Consider the following 27,006-nt stretch of genomic DNA (forward strand, 5'->3'; position numbering starts at 1 on the left):
TACAAAGAATTCATATGTAAAGTCAATACTACTTAAAGCACATATAAATTAAATAAGCCCTGTCAACCATCCACAGGTTTGTCTCCTAAAATCTTAGGCACAAAATAATCTGTAACACTGACATCCATCTTAATTTTCAGAGGGCAAGGGAAGGAGACAACTATTACACAAACTCACAAGTTACCTTTTAAAATTAAGACATCTCAATTTTACAACAAATGTAGAAAAGTATTTATAGAAGAGGGAAAAAAAAAGCTTCATTTATTGTAAAGTCAGGTAAACTTATGTATACAGCACAGTACCATACATTTACAGAAGTTCATTCACAGGTTACCTTCAACATAATTTACTGGGTTCCATAAGGGTCTAAAATGCTTCTAGATTGAATTTAAAATTTCTAGACCTAGAAGGCTAAAGGGACATTAGTCCACTGCTGTCAAAATGCAATGAGAACTGTTAATGTATGCTTAATTCCATCAAAACTTTCTATTCAACAGCTCTTAAAACTTTTTTAAACCCCTGCATCATTCCTAAAAGGATTAAGGCAAACTGCTTTTTTGTTAAAATTCAAAATAAAGCTTTTTCAAAAGATCTAAATGGAACTTCTATATACAAGTTTGTTTAAAACTCTCAGAATCAAGAGATTGGCTATTGCCAACTATAGATTTCATAGTTACCCAAGATAGATAAAACATATTCTCCCTTCTACTAAAGATGAAAATAAAATGCCCGCATCAGTTTTCTATTATTAAAAAACTATGAACCTGGTAACAGATGTGTTATAGTATAGTCTCTCAATACCATGCTTAGTCCTTACATTTTACTTGCCTATGTATAAGATACGTTTTGTTCCTTAAAAAAAAAAAAACCAGATCCAGTGGGAGAAAGAATGTTTAATAAATGGCGTTGAAACAAATAGCTATTTGTTTGGAATAAAAATAAAATTAGATCCTTATACCTTGTACCATGTAGAAAAATACATATATTACTGATGGATTTCAGAGTAAAAAATAAAAATGCAAGTACCCAAAATTCTACATACAAATTTAGGGAGTTCACAGACTCCCTAAAGCCCATCCATGGATCTCAGATTATCTAGAAGAGGAACAGTTAATTATACCTTCTATTAAAATTTCAATGCCAAATACCAGATGTGTTTTCAGGATCAAGTCACATGCAACAAATGAAGATGAACACGTTAACTCATTGCTGTAACTTTATAAAACTGCCAAACGGGAACTAGAAACAGAGGCATGTCAATACAAATGGACAATGACTTAAGGAAAAAAATACACCAATTTAAATAAGTTTGAGTGCATACTGTACAAGTGTATCCATGTCTGTTAGCTTTTCAGAAATATAAAATCAGCTAAATCTGTAGTACTTAAAATTTAACATATGCAATGTTATTCTCAAACTTGATTAAAATACTTAATAAATACATGTTTAATATGAATAACTGCAACATACTTAAACATCTAATAGGAATTCTATAATATTAAAATGCAATACTTTCACCTGCATTAATCTCATACACAATGGAAAAATACTTGCAGATAATTAGCATAAGAATGCAAATATATTTTCACCGTGGAAGAAAAATAAGATTAGAAATCATATATTTGTATAATCTACAAGAAAGCTGTAGATAGTCTACATTATGATATTCTATGTTAAAATGAAAGCAATATTTAAGTTTACAACAAATTTACTCAAGGCAAAATATTTATTACAGAACAGAATCTTAAATCAAAGCAAGGCAACATTAGATTAACCATTTTAGTTTCTTTTTTAAATGAAGTGTAGCTTTAAAATTGTAATAAAGGTAAATCATAAATTCTAACATGCTTGTCTCTTCTTATAAATGGGATGATGTAGAAAAGCAAAGCTTCAATGTATAGGGATTGGAACCATCTGTAAAATTAAAAAACACAGTTAACAGTTTCCTTCATCAAACTTTCATGATAAAATTGAATTAGCAGAGTAAATTATTTCATTTTTTTATAGTATTTGAAGAAGGAAAATTTCTATGTAAGGTAAGGAGAAGATTACTTTCATTCATACCTACTAGCAGGTGAGCTAAATGAAGGCTGGAATATTGTCCATTTTACATTCCTGGAGTTCTAAACATCATTTGACACACAGGATGCACTCATAAATGGTTTTTGTTTTTTTTAGTGAATTAATCATTATAGATAAACAGTATCAGGATTAGGCTTATCTAAGTCCATTTGCAAAACTCACTTTGCAGAAAATATCACCAATGGTAATCATTCTAAAAAAGTTAATTCAAATATAGTTTGAGAAATGGAATAAGATTGGAATGTAAAAGAAATGAGCTGAAAAAGTTCTAAGGGAGTTAAGTATTAAATCTGATCAACAAGGCATATAAATTTTTAAACTGCTAAAGAAAAGAAGGGGTGGTATAATACACAAAAATACTTCTTTAACTTTTCAGAACAAGCAGAGATAGTTCTTCGTCAACTGATTATGCAAAGAAATATAAAATTCCTATAAAAGTACATACATCAGCAAGTATTAGCAAGACACTGCAGAAGATTAAAAAAAAAAACAGAACTGTACCTGTCTTCAAGGAGTTTACTATTAATATACCATATTTTTATTATATCTCAAATATGCATATAAAGTCTTTTAAAATCTTTCATTAAAAATTTAGCCTGACTCACTATTTATTTTTGTGACTAAGGTAAAATGAGAGGAGGTATTCCTACTTATTAATTTTTTACTGAGAAAATTTTCAATCATGAAAAAATATATGGCTCAGTATAATGAACAACCACAAAGTTTCATTAACTGTCAACATGTGGCAGGCTTACTTCATCTACCTACTCTCCATACGCTTTTGGGGTGCTGGAATATTTTAAAGCAAATCCTAGATATGTTACTCCATCCATAAATACTTCAGTGTGTAATTTTCTTCCCCCCACTACCATTCATCATCACTCCTAATAAAACTGGTATTAATTATTCTATTATTTATTTAGAAAGATAACGTTTTAACACCCTATAGAGCGAGGAGCTAAGTAAATTATACAGCATAAAGCTTCAAAAGTTAAATACTTGTATATTCTTTGCACTATAAAAAAGAGGCCATTTACCATCATAAAGAGAGCGACACTTCATTTGATACAAATTAAAATAATGTGGGATACCATTTTTCATCTATCATTTTGGTAAAAATCCAAAGTCTGACAACACTCAGCATTGGTAAGAGTGTTGGGCAGCAGGCATTTTCATACACCACAGGTAGTAAACTCGTGTAACCTTTTCCACGGACAATCTAGCAACATTTACCAAAATATAAACCTTTATGCTCTCTATGAGGAAAATGCCCTACAAATATAAAACATGCAACTATTAGGATGTTTATTATAGTAACAGAGAAAAACAATTAGAAACAAACAGTATTCATCACAGGGGAAATGGGTAAATCAAGTAAACTGTGGTACATCACTACTAAAAACAGCTACTCTGTGGTGAAAATAAAGGGGGGGGAGGTAGTTTTACACGTGCTGATACAGGAACAGTTCCAAGACATATTAAGTGAAAATAGCAAGGCACATAATAGTATGTATAGAAGACCCATTTTGTGTAAGTTTTAAAAAGGTAGATATATATACTGGGGAGGAGGAATAAAAGGAAAAGACAGAAAGATTAGGAGTTATAGAAAGCTTTAACTTTCATTTTGTACCAGTATGTACCATTTGAGTTTTTTAACCGTATATATTTATTGCTTTCTTCTAAAAAGATCAACAGGATTTATGCAAGTCAGTCTCCAAGCGGGCCCCAACGCTCTGTACCTCCTTGCATTCACAGCCCTATATAGCCTCCGCCTACACTGTATCACAGTTGGTCGGTGTGACCACCAGATTACAGCATAAGTGATATCATGTAACTTCCAGTAATAGGTTACGAAAGGCACTGTGCCTTCTGTTTTGTTGGTCTTTTGCTTTCATCTCTCTTTCGCTCCTTTAAAAAAGGCAAAAGAGCTACCATGAAATGGCCAACGTGGTTTGACTGTCCCTACAAAGAAACACACAAGCGAGCATGCAACTGGATTATCCAGTCCCCAGTCATAAGACTTAAAATGATTGCAGCGTTACGAGACCAGAGCCAGACCCACACAGCTATTGATCTTCAGAAACAGTAAGATAAATAAAGATTTGCTGTTTTAAGCTGCTAAATGTTGTGATAATCTGTTACATAGCAAAAAGTCACTAATATAAGAATTATGAGGGGTTGTGGAATTTATATGCCTTTTTAAAATTTGAACTTCTATATTATACTATATTAAAAAAATAAGAAATGCTATCTTTAAATGATCATCAATGTTCGGACAGTAACTCCCACTGAATAACTATGACACAATTTTACTTACTTGGAACTCTTATCTGATAGTGATTTAGTGCTGTGAGGGCTTCTACTGCATCAGTTTTGCATTCCCATTCTAAAAGCCCAGAAAGTGTTTTGGCAGAAGCTAAAACAAAACAAAGAAACACAAATCCACTTGTTATTTGCTTATCATCAAATTAACCAGGAAACTTAAAAAGAGGGAATGTGCACTTACGTTTTGCATCAAACACTTTATATTTGATGAATGTAAGAACTTCATGGTCATTACACAACTGTCAAAGAAATGTAAAACTCCATTAAAAAAGGCCCAAATAATATTCCTACCTTTTTTGCCCCCTCCCCGAGAAAGTAAACTTTACGGTAGCATTTAAAGTTTTGAGTATGGCATGAATGAATTAAACCAAATGTTTTTAGATTAATAAGCTACATGAGAAAATCAATAAAAATGGTGATATCCTATAAACTACGTACATAATTTTAGTGCTATACAATAAAGCCAAGACTTATAACTGAAACATATATTCTCACAGCTGACCAAGGTTTAATTGAGTACCTAAGGTGGGTAGTGGTGTTCTGGAAAAATCAATTCTTTTCTGAAGCATTTCTGCAGTTAGGGGAAAATGCAGGGATACATACAGTTCTGTTATGGGTGAGATTTAAGGACATGGTAAAAGAACTTTATAAATGCAGGACTAAGCATACCTCATTCTAATTCCAATTCTCAAAAATACTGAGCCACAAAACAACAGAAGACCAATGAAGGATGGAGGCCAGAAAAGTATAATGGTCAAAGAATGAACTGTATTAAGTACCAAATAAGCAAAAAAAAAAAAAAAAACCAATAATATCAAAAGCAGAAGATGAACAGTGAGAGACTTTAAAATGATGTTAAAACATCACATATTTTAAAATAAGAAACAGGAACATTTTACACAATGTACATTTCAGTGCCTACCTTTGTGAAGGTCTCTTCCGTGACACACAATGGAACATTATAGTAGTGCAGCACACAGGAGGGTGGTTGGATGATATTCTTGGATGCTTGGCCAGCACTTGTAAAACGATTATTTTTGCTCATTGCAAAATCCTTGTAGCTACTTGTACCATCCTCCAGCTCAAATATTTGACTTGGAACAACTGAATGTTGTTTAGACACACTAAAAATTAGAAATCAAAGAGGTATAGAACATACCTTTGTTAGATAAAAGCAGCAAGTTGGCAGTCTCAAACTGTTAACATATATGCCTGCATTGATCCTAATAAAAAAGGCATATGCAGCTATTTAAATACAATTTAAATATTTACTATTCACTATTTTAAACATTTATTTAATATTTATATTTAGTTTGAGTTATAATCAATTGCTCTTACACTTAGAAAAACCTACTGAATATTTCATACTAGAAAACAAATAAAAAATTGCTCATTTTAACATTTTGCTTTGATTATAAAACTGTGTATAAGTAATATACACAATATAAATTATATGATCTGAAGTGTTTAAAATGACACCATTATAGCTGCTGGTTTCAAATGTGCCCTCAGTTACATTAAAATATTCTGAAATGGAAATTAATGTCTCCAATAAAAAGGATAAATGTTTTTTAAATTTACCACTTAAGATAAATAATTACCAAACATTAAGTCTTTTTCCAAACAATTTGACATTGTTAAGATGTGTGACAGCTCTTTCTACAGCATACTCATCGCCCATTTCTACCAGTGCTGTACCAGGAATGGTCTTCATAAATTTTACCTGTAAGTACAAAATTCCCAAAAGGTGAACATCTAATTCCCTTTAACAGTAACAGAATTTCTAAAGACATTGTAAGTGGTTGATGTCAAGTAAAGAATACCTGGAATCTTAACTTTATTCTGCTCTTCTATTAGACACTCTTAACTCTTATCAAAATGCAATAGTTTAAAACAGAAGACTGTTGTCTTCTATTGTATAACACCCTAAAGAAGAGCACAAGCTTACCCTGACTCTGTTATTTATTAACCGTGTGATGTAGGGCAATTCACTTCTCTGAGCCACAGATTTCCTTCTAAAATGGAGATAATGATAACATTTGGCAGAACTCATCAATATTTATTAATCCAATAAATATTTATTAAGTACCTAATATGCTTTAATAATTATGCACTGTACTATGTACTGGGGATTTAATGGCAAACATAACAGACATGGTCTTTTTTTTAAAGACATGTTCTTCTTAAAGATTATGTTCAAGTAGGAAGGTCAGAAATGTTGAAGTAAATAATAATTACCAACTATTCAGCGTGCTGTTTATTGCCTTAGTAACAAACAAGCAACAAACAAGATACTATATGAGAAATAATACAAAATGACCTTGAGATAGCATTTCCAGTGGGAAGGCTCGGGCAAGGTAGGAGCAGTTTAAAAAATAGGAAATACACGTTTTCATGACATCATTGAGAGAAGCCATATTTGTCCTCTTAAATTATTCCAGTTTTAGTATATAATGCTATAAGGGTTAGACGGGATACAGTATGACTATCTTTCAGCATAGTGCCTATGCCTTGGAAAGTCCCTAAATATCTATTAAGTATTACTAATGTTAATAACGTATTAAACACAGTTCTAACCTGTTAACCTCAAGGAACAGTGAGAGTACTTACATAACAAATTGTAATGTAGCATTTATATCTATCACTGCAATTATCAATTTTAATAGGCTATCCTAGTATTTTTATACTACACCTGTACTTGAACAAAACTCCAGTTGTAGTGGGACTTTTCAGTTTTATTTGAAATCAATTGCCTTCCTGCGGGCAAAATTTCTCTCCCTTGATTTAATCCAATAACATTTTTACAAATGTAATAGTGACGAAATATGTATGTGAAGTATGTAGTCCAACTGATAAATCTCAAAAAAAAAAAAGAAACTGACCATAAATAGATCTTTAAAGGACTATGATGACTTAAAATGTATCATTTAAAATTTTTTATTTTTTGAGATGTGGAGACCAGAATTGTTCAAATAACATACAAAAATTTTGTTTTTATTAGAAAGTGATTTGGATTTCTAAATGAGACAACAGTTCACGACACAAAAAACAATGCTCTAAAAATGTTGATTGAATTGCCTGATTCCAGTTGTCTACAAATGTGAAAAGCACAAACAGAAAAGTAACACTATGTAAAGAAGGTTAACATATACATTAAAGCATATCAGTTATAAATTATGCAGTTTCTGGACCTTAACAGATGATGTGTAAGATAAATGTGTATATGAAAAACTCTGAACTACTTTTCTCAATGCTGCTGAATCTGTTCCATGTATTCTTGGCTAGTTATACAAGGAGAAATATTCCTTATGTTATCCCCTAAACCAAATACGGACTTTCTTTTTTCTTTTTCTCTTTCACATGGTCAAATAGGTAGTGGAAACTTTTTTTCAGAGATGTTCCAAGTTGCTGTCTCAGATCAAGGAGGCTTTAGAATTAATGAACTAAGAACTCAAGAGTAGCAATTCCATGCCCCCGCCCCGCCACACACACTTATGACTCACACACTGCACTTTCTTTTATTGCTGTGAAAACAATACTAAAATCACTTAAAACAACAGGAAAAAACAACATACTACAGTACTAAAACTCAAATTAGCAAATGTATCCAACAAGTGGTAAGAAGACTACCAATCATTTCCCCAGTTAAATTTTCCATGATTCTTTCAAAAAAGTTTAGAACATAGTTTGTGACAGGGACTTTTCTAAGTGTGAGGTATCAATAAAACATCACAGATCTGGGGAAAGCATAGAGTTATCTGGTGAAAATAAAGTTCAATGAAGTTTTAAAGATCTTCAAAATATGTGAAATTTAAATGTTTCACCACTTTTTGAGTGTAAAGCCTCCAGACAGAAAGTTTTGGACACAGTCTATCAAAGTGGGTCAGTTTTAAATACTGATGTGAGGTAAAAGCATGTTGTCCCTGCAGAATATACTAGAACTCTAGCATTTGGGAGGCAGATGTATCAATTTAGAACTCTCCTAAAATTCATAGACAGCCAAGTCCTGAGACATGTTTATGTAGACCAAGCTCCAAGAAAGTAATTGCTCTTTCAAAATTCCACAGTTCAATATGTTAAATACCAGAATATATTTAAAGTAATTTTATAGGCATAAAGCCTATAATATGCTAGTAATTGATTAAACTACTTACCATTTTAGACTTCTATTTCTATTACTAATTTACTCTGCTATTCAGCAGAAACTAATACAACATTGTAAAGCAACTATACTTCAATAAAAATAGAAAAATATTTTTAGTACCAACAATCTACTCTGATCACTAACCAACAGAAAACAATTTCTAAATTTCTACCTAATGAATTTTTAACTTATGTGGATCACTACTGAAAGAACCTGCATGTTCTTAAATACGAGAAAACACATATATCTGGCAGCCTTTTCAGATTTTCCTATTATATGTCCTAGCAAAAGAAGTTAATATAAAATGAACCTTTAAAAAATAATTTCTTAAAAAAATGAAACTTACCTTTTCAATATTTCCATATAAGCAGAATAGGTTGAAGACTCTTGAACAATTCATTTTTAGTTGATGTAATCCACTAACCATTACAACTGAACCAGAGGGATTTCCCCCATGCATGTAAGAGGAAGAGGCCTGTGGTAATGGATAGGCAACAAGCTCAGGTGTATCTCGAGAGCCCATTCTGTAACGACTCGGTAAAGGTAATAATGGACCATGGGATCCTATTAAAAACAAAACAAAATAAAACTTTAGCAGACACACTTCACCATACACAAAAACAAACTCTTATTAGCTAGGTTGATGCATATCCAAGGAAAACTCAAATGTATGAATATTCAAATATAACCTGTGGGAATTAACAAAAATCTGTATTTATTTGCACCAGATCCAATATACACTGACCTGCACACACCTGCATACACCAGGATTTAAGTTCTTATTTTTAAAAAGTGATTTTAACAAAAATCAGGCTATGGATGGATGAAAAAGATCAGGCTATGGATGGACGAAAAGGAATCAGTGTAAAACTTTGGGCCACTATATATAAATCATACATCAAACTCAAAAAAACCTGCCAACATCTTTTGGAGGATGGAATAATACAATAAAATCTTCAGTGAAATCTATATACAGATAACACCTTTAGTTCCACTAAGAAGTTGTCCCCTTGAATATATTTTACTATTAATGTACTTTCAGGCTAGAATTGTATTCTCCTGATTATAATTTAGGAAATAAAAAGCCTAGATTTAGTTAATAACCACCCATAAACACACTCAGAGGTAATCATTATTCAGCAACTTCCATTTTTTGAAACATCAAAAATCCAAAAGAAGATAATGCTTGAATATCTGAATCTGCTGTCACAGAAACACACAAAACCATGTCTCTCATTCTGAGAATCTTTACTAAGAATCAACTAGCTAACTCTAGAGTGACTAGCTAACTCTAGAGTACTCTAGCTCTAAGTAACTTCAATTTACTCAGTTTTCCCATCCATAAAAGATTAGAAGCAACAGGAAAAACAAAGAGTGAATGGAATAGATGGGAATGAAGGAGTCCAGAGAAACTGATACTAAAAGTTGGCAGAGGGCACATTTACAGCAGGAAGAAGAGAGGCATAAGAACTGAGAACAAGCAACTAAGACGGAGAGATATAACTCAAAAATGTAAACCCACACATCTTAGTGCTCCTGAAGTGAAGTCAACTGTTAGTCACTCAGTCGTGCCCGACTCTTTGCAACCCCATGGACTGCAGCCCACCCCTGTCCATGGGATTTTCCAGGCAAGATATTGGAGTGGGTAGCCATTTCCTTCTCCAGGGGATCTTCCCCATCCAGGGATTGAACCTGGGTCTCCTGCACTGCAGGCAGATTCTCTACCAACTGGGCTGAGTCAGTGATTACAGAAGCATACTCTGGGGTGCATATAAAGATTTTCCTACTGTGCAAGAAACCAATCCAAAAACCCAAGTCCTTCCCTCATTTTTCAAGAAATAAAGAATATGTAATGCTACTGGCTTTCACTTTTATGTAAGACTAGGGAACACTAGTCATGTAGAGCGAGTTACTAAGAACTACTATATTTTGGTATCATAGCACATTATTACAGCTTATGTGGATTCAATATTCAATATTCTAAATATAGCTGCCATTCATAACAACACAGAAATACTATCACTGAGCACATGTAAATATACTGTGAATTCCTACAATTTTATGGAGGCATGCTGCTACTGCTAAGTCACTTCAGTCGTGTCCAACTCTGTGCGACCGCAGAGATGGCAGCCCACCAGACTACCCCGTCCCTGAGATTCTCCAGGCAAGAACACTGGAGTGGGTTGCCATTTCCTTCTCCAATGCATGAAAGTGAAAAGTGAAAGTGAAGCCGCTCAGTCGTGTCCGACTCTAGCGACCTCATGGACTGCAGCCTACCAGGTTCCTCCATCCATGGGATTTTCCAGGCAAAAGCACTGGAGTGGGTGCCATTGCCTTCTCCGTTATGGAGGCATACTTTATCAATATATCATCATCAGTGTTGCCTTAAATTGGTCAAGGTTTTCAACTGCTCTTATTGTCGATAATCTAGTTTATCAAAACAATCAATATAGCTCATGGTGTGTTACTTGTTAAGTAATTATCTGTATTTCAGCCTCTAATTTAGACTATTATATATACAGTGGCATTAAATATCAATTATTCTTACCCCTACTGCAAAAATGCACATATATATTATACTCCACCCAGCCCTTCCCCTAATACTACCATTTGCTTGTACAGTAATGACACTACACTATTATAACTAAATTTTTTCACAGACAGTGGGAAAATGTACATTAGATGGCTAATGGAAACTTCCACTCTGCTGAAGTTGACCAAGGTCCAAAAACTCTAGATCTAATGTCACAGGTAACAATTTCAGTGCAAAAGATTATCTGATGTTTGTAATGACACTGAGCCATCAGGATTAAATTATGCTATATACACTATTTAAATCATTACCTATATCAAGAAGATTAAAAACAAGTCTCTTAAAAGCTTTCTAAATAACTCATGCAAAAAGTATTGCTGCTTCTGTTTTTAAAAAATTCATTTATATGGGAAAATGCTACATAAATGGCATTTTGAACACTTTGAAGGCCTTCCCCATCTTCAACACTTTAAAATCTGTACATTATTTTTTGCCACTTTTCAAGTACGAGGGCTTCTATCAGTTCATCTCACATGGCTAGACTTTCAAATAAAGATAAAGAATTCTTAAAGCACAGATTTATACTGCTATAATACACTAGTGAACAAGTTTCATCTGTTAAATAAACCTTTCCTTTATTTTTTCACATACTATTATAAAGGAAAAGTCATCTATGATATGACACCAAAATGCAAATGAACCTGCTTTGCTGAACTGCTGATCTGAAGGAACACAGTTATGATTTGAAGCATTTGTAAAAAAGGCTCAATATCACGAGCACTGACTCCCATCTTTGCTTTTACCCCAGTTTCTTTATGCTACTTCTCTCTTCAGTCAATCTTGATTCGTCATTATCTCCTATCCCCTCTCCTGCTTACTTCCCTAGGAAAATAGAGCGAACTCTCCTCTGAGACAAATGTTTCAATAAACATAGCTCAGAGCAGGTGCCCCTACACAAACCCACCACAACCATCCTTCTTCAGCAGGACTCTCCAGAACCGGAATGACCCCTATTTAACAATCATTCCAAAGAGTTTTGCATCTCTCTTTAAGCTTACATCTTAAATTTTATACACACACACTCTTAGGGCAGGAAACCAACAGAGAATTTCACAACAGGCTTTCAGAAAATATAAAGTTCTTCTAGGGCATATAACATATTCTTATTAATGTAATTTTCATGTATTTTATTAAGTGAAGACAAACCTGAAAAGCCACACTAAGAAAATGGTTTGTGTCACCATTACTGTAGTACTCTGTCTGTTTATATGCTCACAGATTTTTTTCTAACTCCCTTTGGCAGAATATTTAACCAATTTTTGGCCTTAAGCTGACTGCCATGACACATTTATATAATCTACAACTATACTACAAACTTTGATGAGCCATTCTTTTGAAACCCTCCACTATACAATGCACAGTAAATTCCTAATAAGGGTTTCTTTACTGAAGGATCAGAACTACTTGTATGACCACATTAATATTTACTGTTAAAGAAACTAAGAAAAATGATCAAGGAACACAGTATAATGACTGTAGTAAGATTTTCACTTTATACTACACTTACTGTTTTGATATAACATATTGTTTCAAAATCTCTTCTGCAATACAGACTACTTGAACAATTAGACACACATACATACACGTAATTAATTCCTGGAGTTCAAAAAAAGATACTAGGGATTAAGCTAAAACTCACAGCAAAGAATGGTCATCAAATATGTACACTATTTAAAAACATTTCAAACAACAGGAAACACTGGTGGCTTTTCAATAATAAATCCCAAGAACACAACATAGCAATTTTTCTACCACTTCTAATAGTAACGCTAATTGTACTTCAACTTTAAACCACAGAATAGGTGGGGTCAATAACTACTGCTAAAAACTAAAAAAATACTTAAAAACACAGAACTTGGAACCAGTTTAAACTTTTATCAACAATTCTCAACATCTGCTTATAAAGACAACAGCCAGATACCTAACTTTGAAGATACCTAACTTGAAGATTATCAATCTAGGTTTCATAATCTTAATTTATCAACATAGCAAACATTAAAACTAAGAAGTTTAAAAAAAAGAGAACTAAATACAAATTTAACCAAAGGTGAAGTACCAAGTGTAGCCAAGTGTAGAACTAAAAGAATTAAGAGATCTAACCAAAATCCTGTTTCCTTTTCAACAAATACCCCATTCGCTCTGCCTTTTATTACTCTACATTCCTCTTTGCTCATAAACTGCTGGAATGGAAGAAAATACACTTACTGAGCTATACTTCTTTTTGGTCTTCTAACAGTCTGGAGCTCATAACTAATCAAAACCAAAACAAAACAAAATGTAACAGTGAAAAAGCTTTCAATCCCAAACAAGAGCTCTCATTTATCCCAAAGATTATGTGATGTACAACAGCCTAAGAAAACAAAGAACTTTGGACAACTCCTTTGGAGTATATTAATAAGGGACTGATCCCATAAACCAAATCAAGGGAGCAGAAAAAAAAAGAGAGACAAGAATTGTGCCATTCTTCATCAGAAATGCAAAAATTCTAAGAGTTTGTCTATACTACCTTCCTTCTGCCTTGACAAACTTACCATAGCCATCATGTCTAAACGAAGAAGGGTGTTCTCCCAAAATGGCTTGTCTCTGGCGACCCTTTCCTCTATCTGACACAAAAGTAGAAACATGGTTTTAACAATTTTGACTCAAGTACTTAACAGAGTTCTCACATGGGAAACACCCATTCAAAACATCCATTACAATTCATGAGAAATGTGATTCCTGGTTAATGTTAAACATCCATTCATATCCAATTTAAATACAAACACCAGAAGTTTAAGAAAATAATTCTATCTAACAAATTCCACTTAACTTGAAAATATCTTTTTGGCAAACGCCAAATACAATCACACTTTCGAATTTAAGGAAAGAATGGATACTTTTCAGAAAGTGAGGTACACAATGCTAAAGCTTGACACTGTACAGAAGTTTTTTACCAATACATGTCTTTAAAACAAGCTTTAAGTGCAGTACTTTTGAAAGACAGTACCTGATGCATACTATTAGCTTCAACAGCAACACATTTTCAAAGTGGGCTTCTTTCAAGAAGTTCAGCATAAGCCAACAACAACCTGTATTACATGGTTTCACAATCAGTAAACACAGAGTATTTTGTATGTATATACACATATTTACAAACACCTACTGACTTGAGAGCTGGAAATTTTCACATCACTGGCCCATACTGTGTATCATGGATTGGCCATTGTCTATAGACCTTAACACCAGGCAGAACTAGGAACACCCCCAAAGCTTAAATATGCCAAGTTAAAGCTAACCAAGGGGGCTACATTATTGGACGAGAGTACTACAATACTCCTAAAGGATAATTTTTATGTTAACTACATCTTTAGGGGAGGCATGCCAATTTCCTCAAATCTAAGGTAACAATAAAAAAATTATTCTAAGTTTCTAAAATAGTACTTCCTATGTTAGTAAACTTTAAAAATCATTGTGTAATATTTTGAGAAAGTTTGCTGATCAAATTATGGTGTTCAGTAAAATTTTCTTTCTTTTATTTTTAATGAATATTAAGAGTCTGGTCATTCTTTGAAAATTCAAAGAGAAAGGCTTTCTACATATCCTTAGTCACCTAAACAAATGAGGTTAATGGGAGATGAGAAATACTTTAATTTTCACTTCACGCTACAGAAGTATTGTTTTAATTACCTATTTCAAGTTATCACAGCATTGAAAAGGACCTAGGAGGTCATCTAGTTCAACTTTTATTCAGTGTATAAATTCTCTTTATATCATCCCTGAGACTATCAACTGGGACCACCTAGCCTCTGCTGACCCAACTCTAGTAACAAGGTACTCATTACTTTCCCTTACATTTTCAGTTAGTCTTAAATAATGAAAAAATTAATTTCTATATTGTATAGAAATTTGTCCTCTAAATATATTCTACTCCATTTAGGGCCTCACAAGCCTTACTCAATACTTAAGTCTTTTTCCAAAAACTCTTTCAAATGCTTAGAAGTTATTATGCTCCTCCCCATATTCCCAAAGTCATTTATTTCTCCTCCAGTTTAAACACTCACAGTTCCTTCTTCCCAGTATTATCATTTAAGTCTCACTCTATCAATGCAGTCTGCTATTCTACTCTGCTAACATTCCTCTGCTCAAGAATGCAACCAAATGCTAAATATAAGTGCTTATCTGATCTAAGAATCTTAAACGAAAACCGTCATAAAGTCTTCATGGCTTAGTTTTACTGACAGTTAACTGTGTGCTATAAAAGAAAGAGCACTGAATTGGGAATCAATTAAGATTTCAACTTAACCACTAATTTGCTATATAATCACAGAAACAATCTTTATGTATAAAATGAAGGAGTTAGAATAGATGATCTCTAAGGTATCTTTCAGCCAAACATTGTCATTACTTCTCTTTGATGATTTCTCTTCAATAATTGGAAGAATGCACTAACATAAGGTCATATAAAGAAGTATGAGGAAGAGTCAAACACTGAATTTATCAATGTATAAACAGTGGTTTGTAAACTTTCATGGATTCAGTCTGAAATCTGATGGAAGCTGTGGACCTTTTCTCCCCCAAAAGATGTACACACACACAAGTTTTGCTTAACATTTCTGGAGGGATTCTCTGGAGTCTAGGCTAAGAATTCTTTGCACTAAAATGTAAATTGACCTGAAAAGAACTTTTTGAAATGTGGTTGTATTTATAAAGTCACTCTTGTTTTTGGTAGAAAAAATTACAATTCAATATCAACTTGAATGGAAGCTGAAGTCACTACAAAAACAAAAATAAACTGCTATATGATATTTGCTGCACAGACAAATATCTATCTGTAAGGAATCAGAAAACAAGAATGTTTTCCCTTTGAAAGTATAAACAGCTAACTGTTTTACCTCCTTTAATTATATTTCCCTATTTAAATTTCTATCTTACATTTCTAAACTTTCCTGACTATAATTTCTTGTATAAAAATCTAATCTAAGCTGGCTTTTGCAAAACTCAGTTATTTTAAAAGAATAGAAATAAACACTATTAAAATAAGAAGGATGTCCATAAATATTTTAAGAAATATTAAGAGAAAAATAACCAAACTTACTACTTCAAATGAGTTTAGAAAAAAACAAAACTGAATGTTCAGTAACTGTAACTTGACAGAAGTGAGAGATTTCTCATCAACCACTTGTCCTTTTGTTTGAGGACCAAGGCTTTGTTTTTCAATACTGTATTCAACTATACCAAGCCCAGGCCAAGCAGATTTCTGTGAGTAGTAAAAAATGTGGGGTCCAGCCTAAGCTGCATTATCAAACAAACTTGTTTGCAACCCCATGCATAAGGCAAGATGATTTCCTGAGAACTAAGAATTAAAGGGGTCAATCACCCAAAAGTCCTAAATATTTGAACATGCAAAGGATCACCACACTGTCTCATTTTTTTTTTTTTTTGGCAACAGTACATGCACTATGGAGTTCCTACTAACCCAGATATTTTGGATCCATAAAAATTTTTCCTAGTTTACTGACTTTTACGGATACACTCATCTTGGTGAGGTTTCCCAACACATGGTTCAAACACTGATATTGTAGTTGAGATGTAGCCAATACTGCAGCCCCCTTGTTTTTACAAGATCCACATTTTGATTTGTATATTCCAGAATTGCCACACAGTCAGTTGAACAATTTTATCATTCAAATCTATGCTCATGAGATCTAGCATTTATAAGTTATAGGTGAAAATGTATCTCAAATGAAATGCTCCTATTTTCAGATTTATAAAGTTTAAATATATTCTACCTTGAACAGACATGGTACTTTCACCTACATTTGAAAGGTCAAAGTTTCTAGTTACACAAATTAACATGAATGATAACCTTAAATTGTTACAAAAAGTGACAACTTATAAACAGCCACTTTACAAAAATCAAACCACACAGAAAATCTTTTACATATAATGCATCTTTTCATTATTATGTTATTCAATGTCCACAATTGAGGAAAACAAAAACAAAAAAGTAATCTTAGGTGCAGCAAGTATGTATCTATTTCTTTTATCTTTAATATCTGTGTGGATTGGTTGAGCATTATAATTCCCAAGACCTGTAGATAGCTCTATTAAGGATTATATCCTCTATTAAGGATTCAATTAACAATTTGAATCTAAGCTGCTAACAGTTACAGCAATGGGCATTAAGATTTACAACATTGTAGATAAAATGTAGTATCCGTCAGTGAAAAGTTTTAAATTCTACAACTGAAACCTTAAGGGAAATCAAACCAATATATACATACAACTTGAATAAATGGGCACAGTCTATCATGGTATTCATCCCATGCAAGTCTGAAGTACTGTTAAGTGTCCTCCTTTAAAAACTTGGGGTGATGGTGCATGCAGTATGCAGTCAAGGTGAATTGCAAGTCTGAGTTTTTCAGAGGGCTTTTTGCTGATGCCGATGTTGTGCATGATGAAGTGTAGAGTCAGCCTGCTGGAGTCCTCTATCCTTCTTAATGCCTCGTCCAGCTTGGGGGGAAAGTCCTTTCCATAGAGAAGCAGTGTGCAAGTTTGAAGTTTGTAAGGAATATTCTGAATCAGTTTCCTCTCCTCCAAAGAGAGAGAGCTGCTTGGAGAAATGCAAGTCCTTGAACTGCGGGCGTGCCTGTATGTGTGGGCTCCTTGTTGAACTAAATATACGTTAACTCAGTACATACCAGAAGGGGGCACTAATGTTCAAGGTTCTTTTCCAGCATTACAAGGCCTTTTGCAACAAAAGCTTCACCAACAAGGTTTTCATTTGAATGAACTAGCTCATGTCAGAAAAAAGGAATCTAACTGCATGTAAAAATTTGACAGCAGATGTCAAGTACATCTAAAATGCATAAAATACTTACCTCGTCTTCCCAAATATGGTTTAGTGTAGTCCCAACTGTCATTGTCATTCCTGATAACATTTAGACGAGTTGGCTGTTAAGATTAAAAAGAAAGGGAGTTCAAACTGTGTATCCAAAGCATAAATAACTTCTTTGGCAAAGTGTTGGAAAAAAAATATTTACCCTTGCATATTCAATTTTTAGTGTGCAACATCCAGCATATATATCTGCTCCATTGAGAGCTGCTTTAGCTTTCTGGGCACATAGGACTGATTCAAACATAAGCTCTATTAAGGAAATTTGGTTTAAAGTGTCCAAAATTTATCATTATTCACTCCCTAAGAAGTGGACTGAAAAAAGTCAGAAATAACTTACTTCTGAAAATGCTTTATGAAATAAAATTTCTAACAATTTTTAGTATGAGAATTTATTTTTAAGATCAAGGGTACCAAAGAAAACATAATGCAACCAAAGTATCTACATTAATCCTTCTAGGTCATCAGAAATACTTTATAAATTGGGGAGTGGGAGGGGGAAAACGGAGCATGGTCTCATTCCCTATCAAAGGCCAGCTTGCTATCTTTTTGTTTCGATTTTTGAAGCTTTTAAACTTTTATTTTATATACAAAGAGCTAGTATTATTTCTGCCTAAGTTAGATGTCTGACTCATTGGAAAAGACCCTGATGCTGGGAAAGACTGAAGGCAGGAGGAGAAGGGGACAACAGAGGATGAGATGGTTGGTTGGATGGCATCACTGACTCGATGCACGTTGAGTTTGAGCAAGCTCCAGGAACTGGTGATGGACAGGGAAGCCTTGCATGCTGCAGTCCATGGGGTCGCAAAGAATCAGACACAACTGAACAACTGAACTGAAGTTAGATGTGCTGGATGATCCATTCAAGGAAGTTCACTTAGTCAACTTAATGAAGCCAACATCTTTTGCATACTGGTGGAAACACTGACAGCACATATAGAGGCCGTATTTCCAGATCAGACCGTGCTGTTGCTGCTGCTGCTGCTGCTGCTAAGTCTGTGTGACCCTATGGACAGCAGCCCTCCAGGCTCCTCTGTCTACAGGATTCTCCAGACAAGAATACTGGAGTGGGTTGCCACTTCCTTCTCCAATGCATGCATGCATGCATGCACGCTAAGTCGCTTCAGTCGTGACCGACTCTGCGACCCCATGGACAGCAGCCCTCTAGGCTCCTCTGTCCACAGGATTATCCAGGCAAGAATACTGGAGTGGGGTGCCATTTCCTTCTCCATGCTGGTTTGAGCCGACTGGGCAAGAGCCAAGAACCCTTCGTTCTCTCTTTTTACAGCTTGCTATCTTGAAATAGGAAATACTGTACTCTCAAAGTAGGAAGAACAGATAATTTTCTGTTAGGCAGTCCAGTGATTAGGAATCCACACTTTTACTGCCAAGGGCGAAAGTTCAATTCCTGGTTCAAGAACTAAGATCCTGCAAGCCACACAGGAAGGCCAAAAAAATAAGTAGGAAGAATATTACAAAGAATCAATATAATAACAAAAGAAATACTTGATTTTTATGTATTTCTGAGAAGGTTGAGTTTATAACCTTTATCCTCATTTTACTGGCCTTTAAAAATTTACTTTAAGTTTCTTTTTAAAAAAAAAAATCAAACCACAAAAGTGGTAATAAAAAAAAGCAAAAATATCTTGCCAGAGTAATATATATAATATATATTACCATTATATATCCCTACTTTTTTCTATGCATATACATGTACACATAGGTTAGGGTTTTTTGTTTTTTTTTTTTAATTATTTTTTAATGGGATTGTACTATATGTACAGCTTGCTTATTTTACTCACTGTATAACAAATTTAATATAGAAGAGTAGGTCTTACATAAACCATGATCATTTAAAAGATTCAATTAAAAAAGGAAAGAAACATTCTACTGATTCCAACGTTTTGATACTTCCAAACTATTTTAAAGAGATTCAAAAAAGTCCATTTGAGATAAATTCCAAAAAGGTACAAGTATACATATAATCAAACAGTGTTATTTTTTTTCCCCCATTAAAAAAGCAAGCAAACTGTAAGATGAAGCACTGGATTACTTTACAGTAGAAGTTATCAAAAATAGTAAAATTCTCTGTGGGTACTGCAGTTTTGTTTTTAAACCTAAGACAATTAGATGGTGGGGGATAATAAACACTACTTGTTCTCAAAATTATTAAGCAGGAAAAAGTAAGATCTATATTACACAGCATTCATACACATCAATAAAAAATTTACAAATAAAGGATATTCAACCATTGCTTGTATCCCATTTCTCTTGAATATAACAATACGCTGCACTTTTCCAACAGGATTACATACAGTATATAAAACATCCTAGGAAGGAAAGAAAACAAGACTTCATCACATCTTATATTCAGAAATATAATAAAGCTAAACTCTGTTTAACAACAAAAAAAACCTGTCATGATGTCATTTCTATTAAGCATTAAACTTTTAAAAACTGTTAAACTTTGATAAATCTAAAGCTATTTCTTCACTTACACAATATACTCACATTAGAGAACTTCCAATGTAAAATTTGAAAAGCATTATTACTTATAATCTCCTAAATGAATCCTTAAATTTTTAAGTACCTAAAAGAATCTCTGATAATACAATTAATAAACCAAAGCTGTAACCAATTACATTTTTTCCCAAATGTGACTCTGAAATGTTTAATATTATAATCACTTAAATTACAATAAAAAATATTTATTAAAGAGTAGGAGTAGTACAACTCAGTATTTATTTTTCAAGGACAATGGCTATAGATAAAAGACCCAGGGAAGATCACTTATGAAGAGTTAAATTTCACCAAACAAGATGCATGAATCTAAGAGAGAACCCTAAATACCCACTTAGAAACAAATCTTCAACATTCAAATTTTTTGAGTACCTACATTACAGAGCAACACCATTAGGTAACTAAGGATATAATAAACAAATCAGAGTACTTGTACTAGTTACATTCTTTTTCCCAAAACACCAAATACTGTAAATATATTAATGGTGTTTATTAATAAGTCTATACAGATCACAAAAATAAATAGATACATAATATCTATTTAAATTTAAATAGTACCTAATGTTTTAAGTTTATGTTCAAATATCATATACTATTACTAGAAATCATACTAAATGAAGCTCCTCTTATTATGACATTTTATTCATTACAAAAATCAAGTGTCCTTATCACTAGTTTATTATTAAACAGCATGTTATTATTATAAAGTAGAAAACTCAATTGGTTCAGGACATGAATCCTTTTAAAATTCTAACATTATTTTTTTAAAGAGTGAAGAAAAGAAGTTTTTAACAAGCTATCTCTAAACAGTTTATAATGATAAGTACATCTTACTAGACCACGGGATTCTGTCACTACCTAGTAGATGCTCTTAGTGAATGTGCTGGCGTGTGAGTGACAGAGATTTCTTGAATCATTTCCAACAAGTCTGTCTATACTTTATCATCAGAAAGAGAGTTAACAGTGAGAGTAGTAAATAAAAGTAATGCACCTATTTAATTATGACAACTGTGCTTCTGACCTTTCTACAACTTCAGTGCTCACCATGTCTTTGTTCATTAAACGTGATAGTCAAAACTAAGGTTACTTTTAATAATTCTTTTTTTTTTAAACCCACTATTTTCAAATATTTATATGGCAGTGAAGAAAACTACAGGTTAGTCACCCAAGGCAAATTCCAAAATCACTTTTAATTTAGTCTGTCTTACTAAAATACATACCACTGTAATTGGATAAAGAGGATTCTGAATCGACAGCAGAAGAACTTTGTTGCCTCCTGATGGATCATCAGTATTTCCTGGCCGAGTGATCCTTTTGCTTGTAGAATAGTTGAAAAAAGCCTGCTGACCAGCTATGTACACAGGTTCATCTGCAGCAAACGTCACACATTCTTTGGCACTATCTATGTTCTCAAATTCTACCAGAGCCTGCCGTTTAAATGGCATCATCATCACATAGCTGAAAGGAAGATAGGGAACGAATACCTTAATATAGCAAGTTTAATTAACATTTTTCTCAAGTAAAAGCAGACTTTAATTTAAAATGTCTCAAATCATACAGGCTAGTAGTCTTCACTACCTACACCCAATGTTAGTAAACTCTTAAATTATCCAAATAAATTGTGGTATACCGGGTAGATGGTATATGTTTGAAAGGTCCTCTTGTGATTAAAAGCTTTTATGTACCTCATGCCCTCCTCAAGCACAATTCTGTTATCAGTTACTAATAATCCCATGCACTTTATTCCTCAGGCTGCCACTTATAAGCAGCATTAGAAAATATCTAGCAGTCACAACTATTGAAGCCTGGGGACCTGGAGCCTGTGCTCCATAACAAGAGAAGCCACTGCAATGAGAAGCCCGTGTACTGCAACTAGAGAACAGTCCCCACTCACTGCAACTAGAGAAAGCCTGTGCAGCAATGAAGATCCAATGCAGTCGAAAACAAATAAAGCAGTGTGTACGTGTCAAAAAAAAACTAGAGATGAAGGGAGGTTAGCAAGAAATCAGAACACATGGATAAGAACAGGGAACCATGTCCTCTATTCACAGAAACAAGGGTGTTAAAAATATTTTTAAATACAGTCAATGTGCTTTTTATAAGAGCAGAAGGCCAGAGAAATAACATGAGGTCAGGTACTCAGTGACAGCACTGCTTCTCACTCAGGCATCCAGAACTAACCACACTTCAAAAACTGGCAAGCCATTTCTTAGTAAGAAACAGACCACTCTGTAGCCTAGCAAATTATGTAATTTCTTAAGAATTTCAGCTTCCTTGTTTATACAACTGGGAACACGGCTGTCAAGATTACAGTTCCTGCATACAAATTGTTTGCCTTGCCTCATTCATCTTTACATCCTCAGCATCTAGAAACAAAGAGCCTGGCACATGACAGGTATTCAATCAATACTTGTTAGTCTAGGAGGTTTATTAGCTTTCAGCCCACATCATTCAAAACTGAAGACTAAAACAGAAACAGTAACACCTGGGATTAGTTTTACCAACTATAAATGCAAGATATAAATTTCAGGAGAGAAACATTCCTTTTAGAAACTCAAACTCCTAGTTGAGGTTCTAAAGTTTTGTATACAAAAAAATAGAAAACACCAGAATTAGGTCTATGCTAAAGAAATTTAAGAATAATAAATATCCTCCCTCTCATAAATCTAAGTTGGTTTAAAGCTAAGTGGTATCACCAAGTAAATATGTTAATAATGTCCTTTGGGTCTTTGGAAACACAGAAAAATCAAAAAGGTTCAAAAAAATAAATTCTTTATTGGCCTATTATAATAGACTTATCTGTTTGTAGTTGAAAAAAAAAATGCTTTCTATAGCTACAATAAGCAGTAAGTTAGAAGCACAGAGTTAAATGTTACACAGGTTACCCAGGAAAAATAGCATCATACAAAGACAGGGAATGGAAAATTAGAATGTCACAGGCATTTTATAATTCACTTAAATTCTGGGGTACATAATTTAAAAAAAAAAGTTCAAAGTACAATATGAGAAACACTGGAAGACCAAAGAGAGAAAAAATAAAAAGTACAAGAAATATGGTAGAGTAGGTATGTTCAACTTATAGCTTAAAACATGCTTACTAATTTTTAAATAATAACAAAAGGAAGCAAGAGATTTACTACATAAATCAGGTCTCAAAAGTTTTGTTTTAAAATTCAAACTGGAATAGCTAATCACTACCTAGTATTTTTTCCTTTAATGAAAGAAAGAAGGGAGGAGAAGAGACTTATAAGGATATATTTTTAAATATTCTTTTGATTAAATAAAGACAAAAAATAGCAATTATCCTGACTTATTTTTAACATCTTACAGTTTCTTCTGAACTTCTTTCCTATACATCTAGTTTTTAAGTATAAACTTACTATACATTGAACTTGGTGACTCATCTTTTTAATACAAGCAGTTTCTGTATAATCTTTATATTTGCCCTCACATATACCACCAAATAAATCAACAAACAAAAAAATATGGAAAGTTTCTATAAATGTGACATTTTGAAGCAAACACCTACCCCTCATAGGAGGCTATTCAAACTTCTTTCAGCTTTGGTAGCAGATATCTTATTCAAGATCATTTCACACAACTGAAACTCCTATTGTACATATTTATGCCAATTAAACTCTTAATTATACACTAATTTGTTCCAATTATTTCACGATTTTTCTATCCACATAACTACAAATCTTGAGGGCAGAATGATGTACTATGCAAATTAACTAAATAAATTCATATGGAACACATTACCATAAGACTAAATATCAAACAGTATAGAGTCCAAAAATTGACGAGCCACTCAAAAGTAATTCAAATTAATCACAACCTTAAACAAACAGTTCTATTTCTTTAATCCCCAACATCCAGTTCATGGTAATAACTGACATCAAAATATCAATACAGTTATTATTTCCCTAAAGTTTCCAACTTCATTTGTTCACCAACTTGTTTCCTGACAATATTCAGTATTTCTTGGCTGTAAAAAAATAACTTAAAAAGCCCTAAATACATAAGAACAGAAGAAAATAAAAATCCAGAGATAACCTCATTGTCTCATGGAGTCTCTTTATTAACTCCATGAGACAACACACCACCTGGAAGTGGTGACTGGGTGAATCAATGTCAACATGCAAGTCTAAGTATCGTCTAAGGAGTCTGCTCCAATACAGTGTAACTCTCCAGACAAACTTAACTTTCAATATCCATTCCAAATGACTAAGAAGTGATACAGTCATTAGTGATATTTCAAGAAATGGACTTTTATTTATGTCCATGTGGTTTTCCAATTTGTACCTCCAACCATAAACAAAATGTTAACAGCGGTTTCTGAGGTCCATAAGTTAAGGGTAATAAGTTTGCTAAGTCATCCACCTCTCATTGAGGTCACCAAGAAATTAACAAGATGCCATGATGGAAGGTATCACCTAACACTACTGATGCTCCTTTGAAGAAATGATTCCTCTTCTGGAATCTCTGATCCCTCCCTCACCATCTTCTTTCAATACTCAAAATTCCACATAAATTTTTATAAAATTGAAGCAGTCAAATGATCTCAGCAAATATATTGAAATTTCTCTCCTGTTATATATTATGACTTAGTCTGTATAGTCTCTGTTGCCTATAACAAAAACCCCAAATGTATTCATCAATGGAAAAAAAGGTAATAAATTCTATATTATCCATAGTAAGAAAAGAACAGCCAAGCATATTTCAATTTAGAAAGAATTTTTTTAAGTGTCTATTTTGGGCAGCAGATTCATTTTTCAAATCACGTTTTTCATGTAAGTCAGTATTCTTAGTATACACCAGCTGTAAAGGAAGAGCATGAGTGAATACAAAACACAAAAGGAAAATAAGCTAGGATAAAACACTGACCACTCATGATATCACAGCAACTCACACTAAGCAAATAATGCCTACCCTGTAGTCTACCCCCTTTTCACTGCCAATTAATAAATAGTTCAAAACAAACTAAAACAAACCAAAAACCCCCCAGTATTTAAGTACCACTACTTGAAACTCTGAAGATAAAGGGCATAATTAATTAACTCAATGGCTTAAAACAGTATTTAAGAAGGAATCATGGATTCATTTGAAAATCAGATGAAAGATGCAATAATCGGTGTTACACACAATCTGGTTGAGGAGGGAGATGGGATCATGATCCACAAAAATTCACCTCAGAAAAATTAAAATTAAAAATTAATCTCAGAAAGACTCAGGTTTCAAAGAAATACAGTTATAGGCAAACAATATATTGTATGGCTAAGCATAAAGGCTTGTAGCAAGAAAACAAAGTCTGCTCTCTGCACTGTTTCCACAATCTATATCGAGTCCCTGTTGGCCTTACCATATTGTCCCAAATTTTTCCAGGGCCTCCACAAGGTCTGCTTCCACCACAGATTCACAGAGTCCTCGAACATGGACAACGGGTGAAACAGAAACTTTATGATGACTTCCACCAGCCTCCTAGCAAGATAAAATAATTTCTAGTTAAAAGTCTAAATTGCATCTTTTAGTAAATCTGATTCTGCATTAAAAAGCAAACACTTATATAAAAATCCCAAATCAAACTGAAATCACAAAAAGTGAACAAAAAGTCCCAATTAATATAAGGGTATACACCCTATTTTTCTTCGATATACATGAGTATCATCTTTTGACCTTGTTTAACTGATTATCTAGTTCCACCATAATTTGATGTTACTCAGTACACTTGACAAATTTATACAAGGTACCATCTTTGCTGAAGTACCAGTATGGATGTGAGAACTGGACCATAAAAAAGGCTGATCACCCAGGAATTGATGCTTTTGAACTGTAGTGTTGGAGAAGACTCTTGAGAGTTCCTTCGAGTGCAAGATCAAACCAGTCAATCCTAAGGAAATTGACCCTGAATATTCATTGGAAGGACTGATGCTGAAGTTGAAGCTTCAATACTTGGGCTACCTGATGCGAAGAGCCTACACGTAACAAAAGACCCTGATGCTGGGAAAGACTGAAGGCAGGAGAAGGAGACGACAATGGATGAGATGGTTGGATGGTATCACCGACTCAATGGACATGAGTTTGACCAAGCTCCGGAAGATGGTAAAGGACAGGGAAGCCTGGTGGGCTGCAGTCCATGGGGTCACAAAGAATCGGATACGACTCAGCAACTGAACAACAACAACAACCATCTCCTGCTGAACAAGGAGTACTCAAAAATACAAGCCTTGGAAATTCCCTGTTGGTCCAGTAGTTAGAACTGGGTGCTTTCGCTGCCAGGGCCTGGTCAGGGAATTAAGATCCTACAAGCAGCACAGGCACAGCCAAAAACAAATAAACAAAAAACACAAGCCTCCCTGGGCTTCTGTGAAATACTGTGTATCTTTGAGTATGCCCAGCAAGAAGCTTTAAAATATACAGTCTTATACTTTATTTTAAAAGGGACCATGTAGGAGAATTAGCTTGAAA

General features: G+C 33.7%; 1 protein-coding gene across 2 annotated transcripts in view; it reads right to left on the reverse strand.

The window, feature by feature from the left end:
• Window positions 1-231: 231 nt before the first annotated feature.
• Window positions 232-27,006, reverse strand: part of HNRNPLL (heterogeneous nuclear ribonucleoprotein L like) — a 38,267-nt gene continuing 11,492 nt past the window's right edge. The window contains exons 2-13 of one of the 2 annotated variants that reach the window (XM_059891338.1): window positions 25,901-26,019; window positions 21,759-21,996; window positions 20,268-20,348; window positions 18,167-18,268; window positions 18,005-18,077; window positions 13,676-13,747; window positions 8,898-9,115; window positions 6,009-6,130; window positions 5,330-5,531; window positions 4,589-4,646; window positions 4,400-4,498; window positions 232-1,914 (exon numbers count right to left, since the gene is read on the reverse strand). In XM_059891338.1, coding sequence (XP_059747321.1) covers window positions 1,859-1,914; window positions 4,400-4,498; window positions 4,589-4,646; window positions 5,330-5,531; window positions 6,009-6,130; window positions 8,898-9,115; window positions 13,676-13,747; window positions 18,005-18,077; window positions 18,167-18,268; window positions 20,268-20,348; window positions 21,759-21,996; window positions 25,901-26,019 — 1,440 coding nt within the window. In that variant the 3' untranslated portion in view covers window positions 232-1,858. Of the gene's footprint in view, window positions 1,915-4,399; window positions 4,499-4,588; window positions 4,647-5,329; window positions 5,532-6,008; window positions 6,131-8,897; window positions 9,116-13,675; window positions 13,748-18,004; window positions 18,078-18,166; window positions 18,269-20,262; window positions 20,349-21,758; window positions 21,997-25,900; window positions 26,020-27,006 lie in introns of both variants that reach the window. The other variant, NM_001076900.1, reaches the window with a different exon arrangement.

The sequence above is a fragment of the Bos taurus genome, chromosome 11 (assembly GCF_002263795.3).
Source record: "Bos taurus isolate L1 Dominette 01449 registration number 42190680 breed Hereford chromosome 11, ARS-UCD2.0, whole genome shotgun sequence".
Classification (NCBI taxonomy): domain Eukaryota; kingdom Metazoa; phylum Chordata; class Mammalia; order Artiodactyla; family Bovidae; genus Bos; species Bos taurus.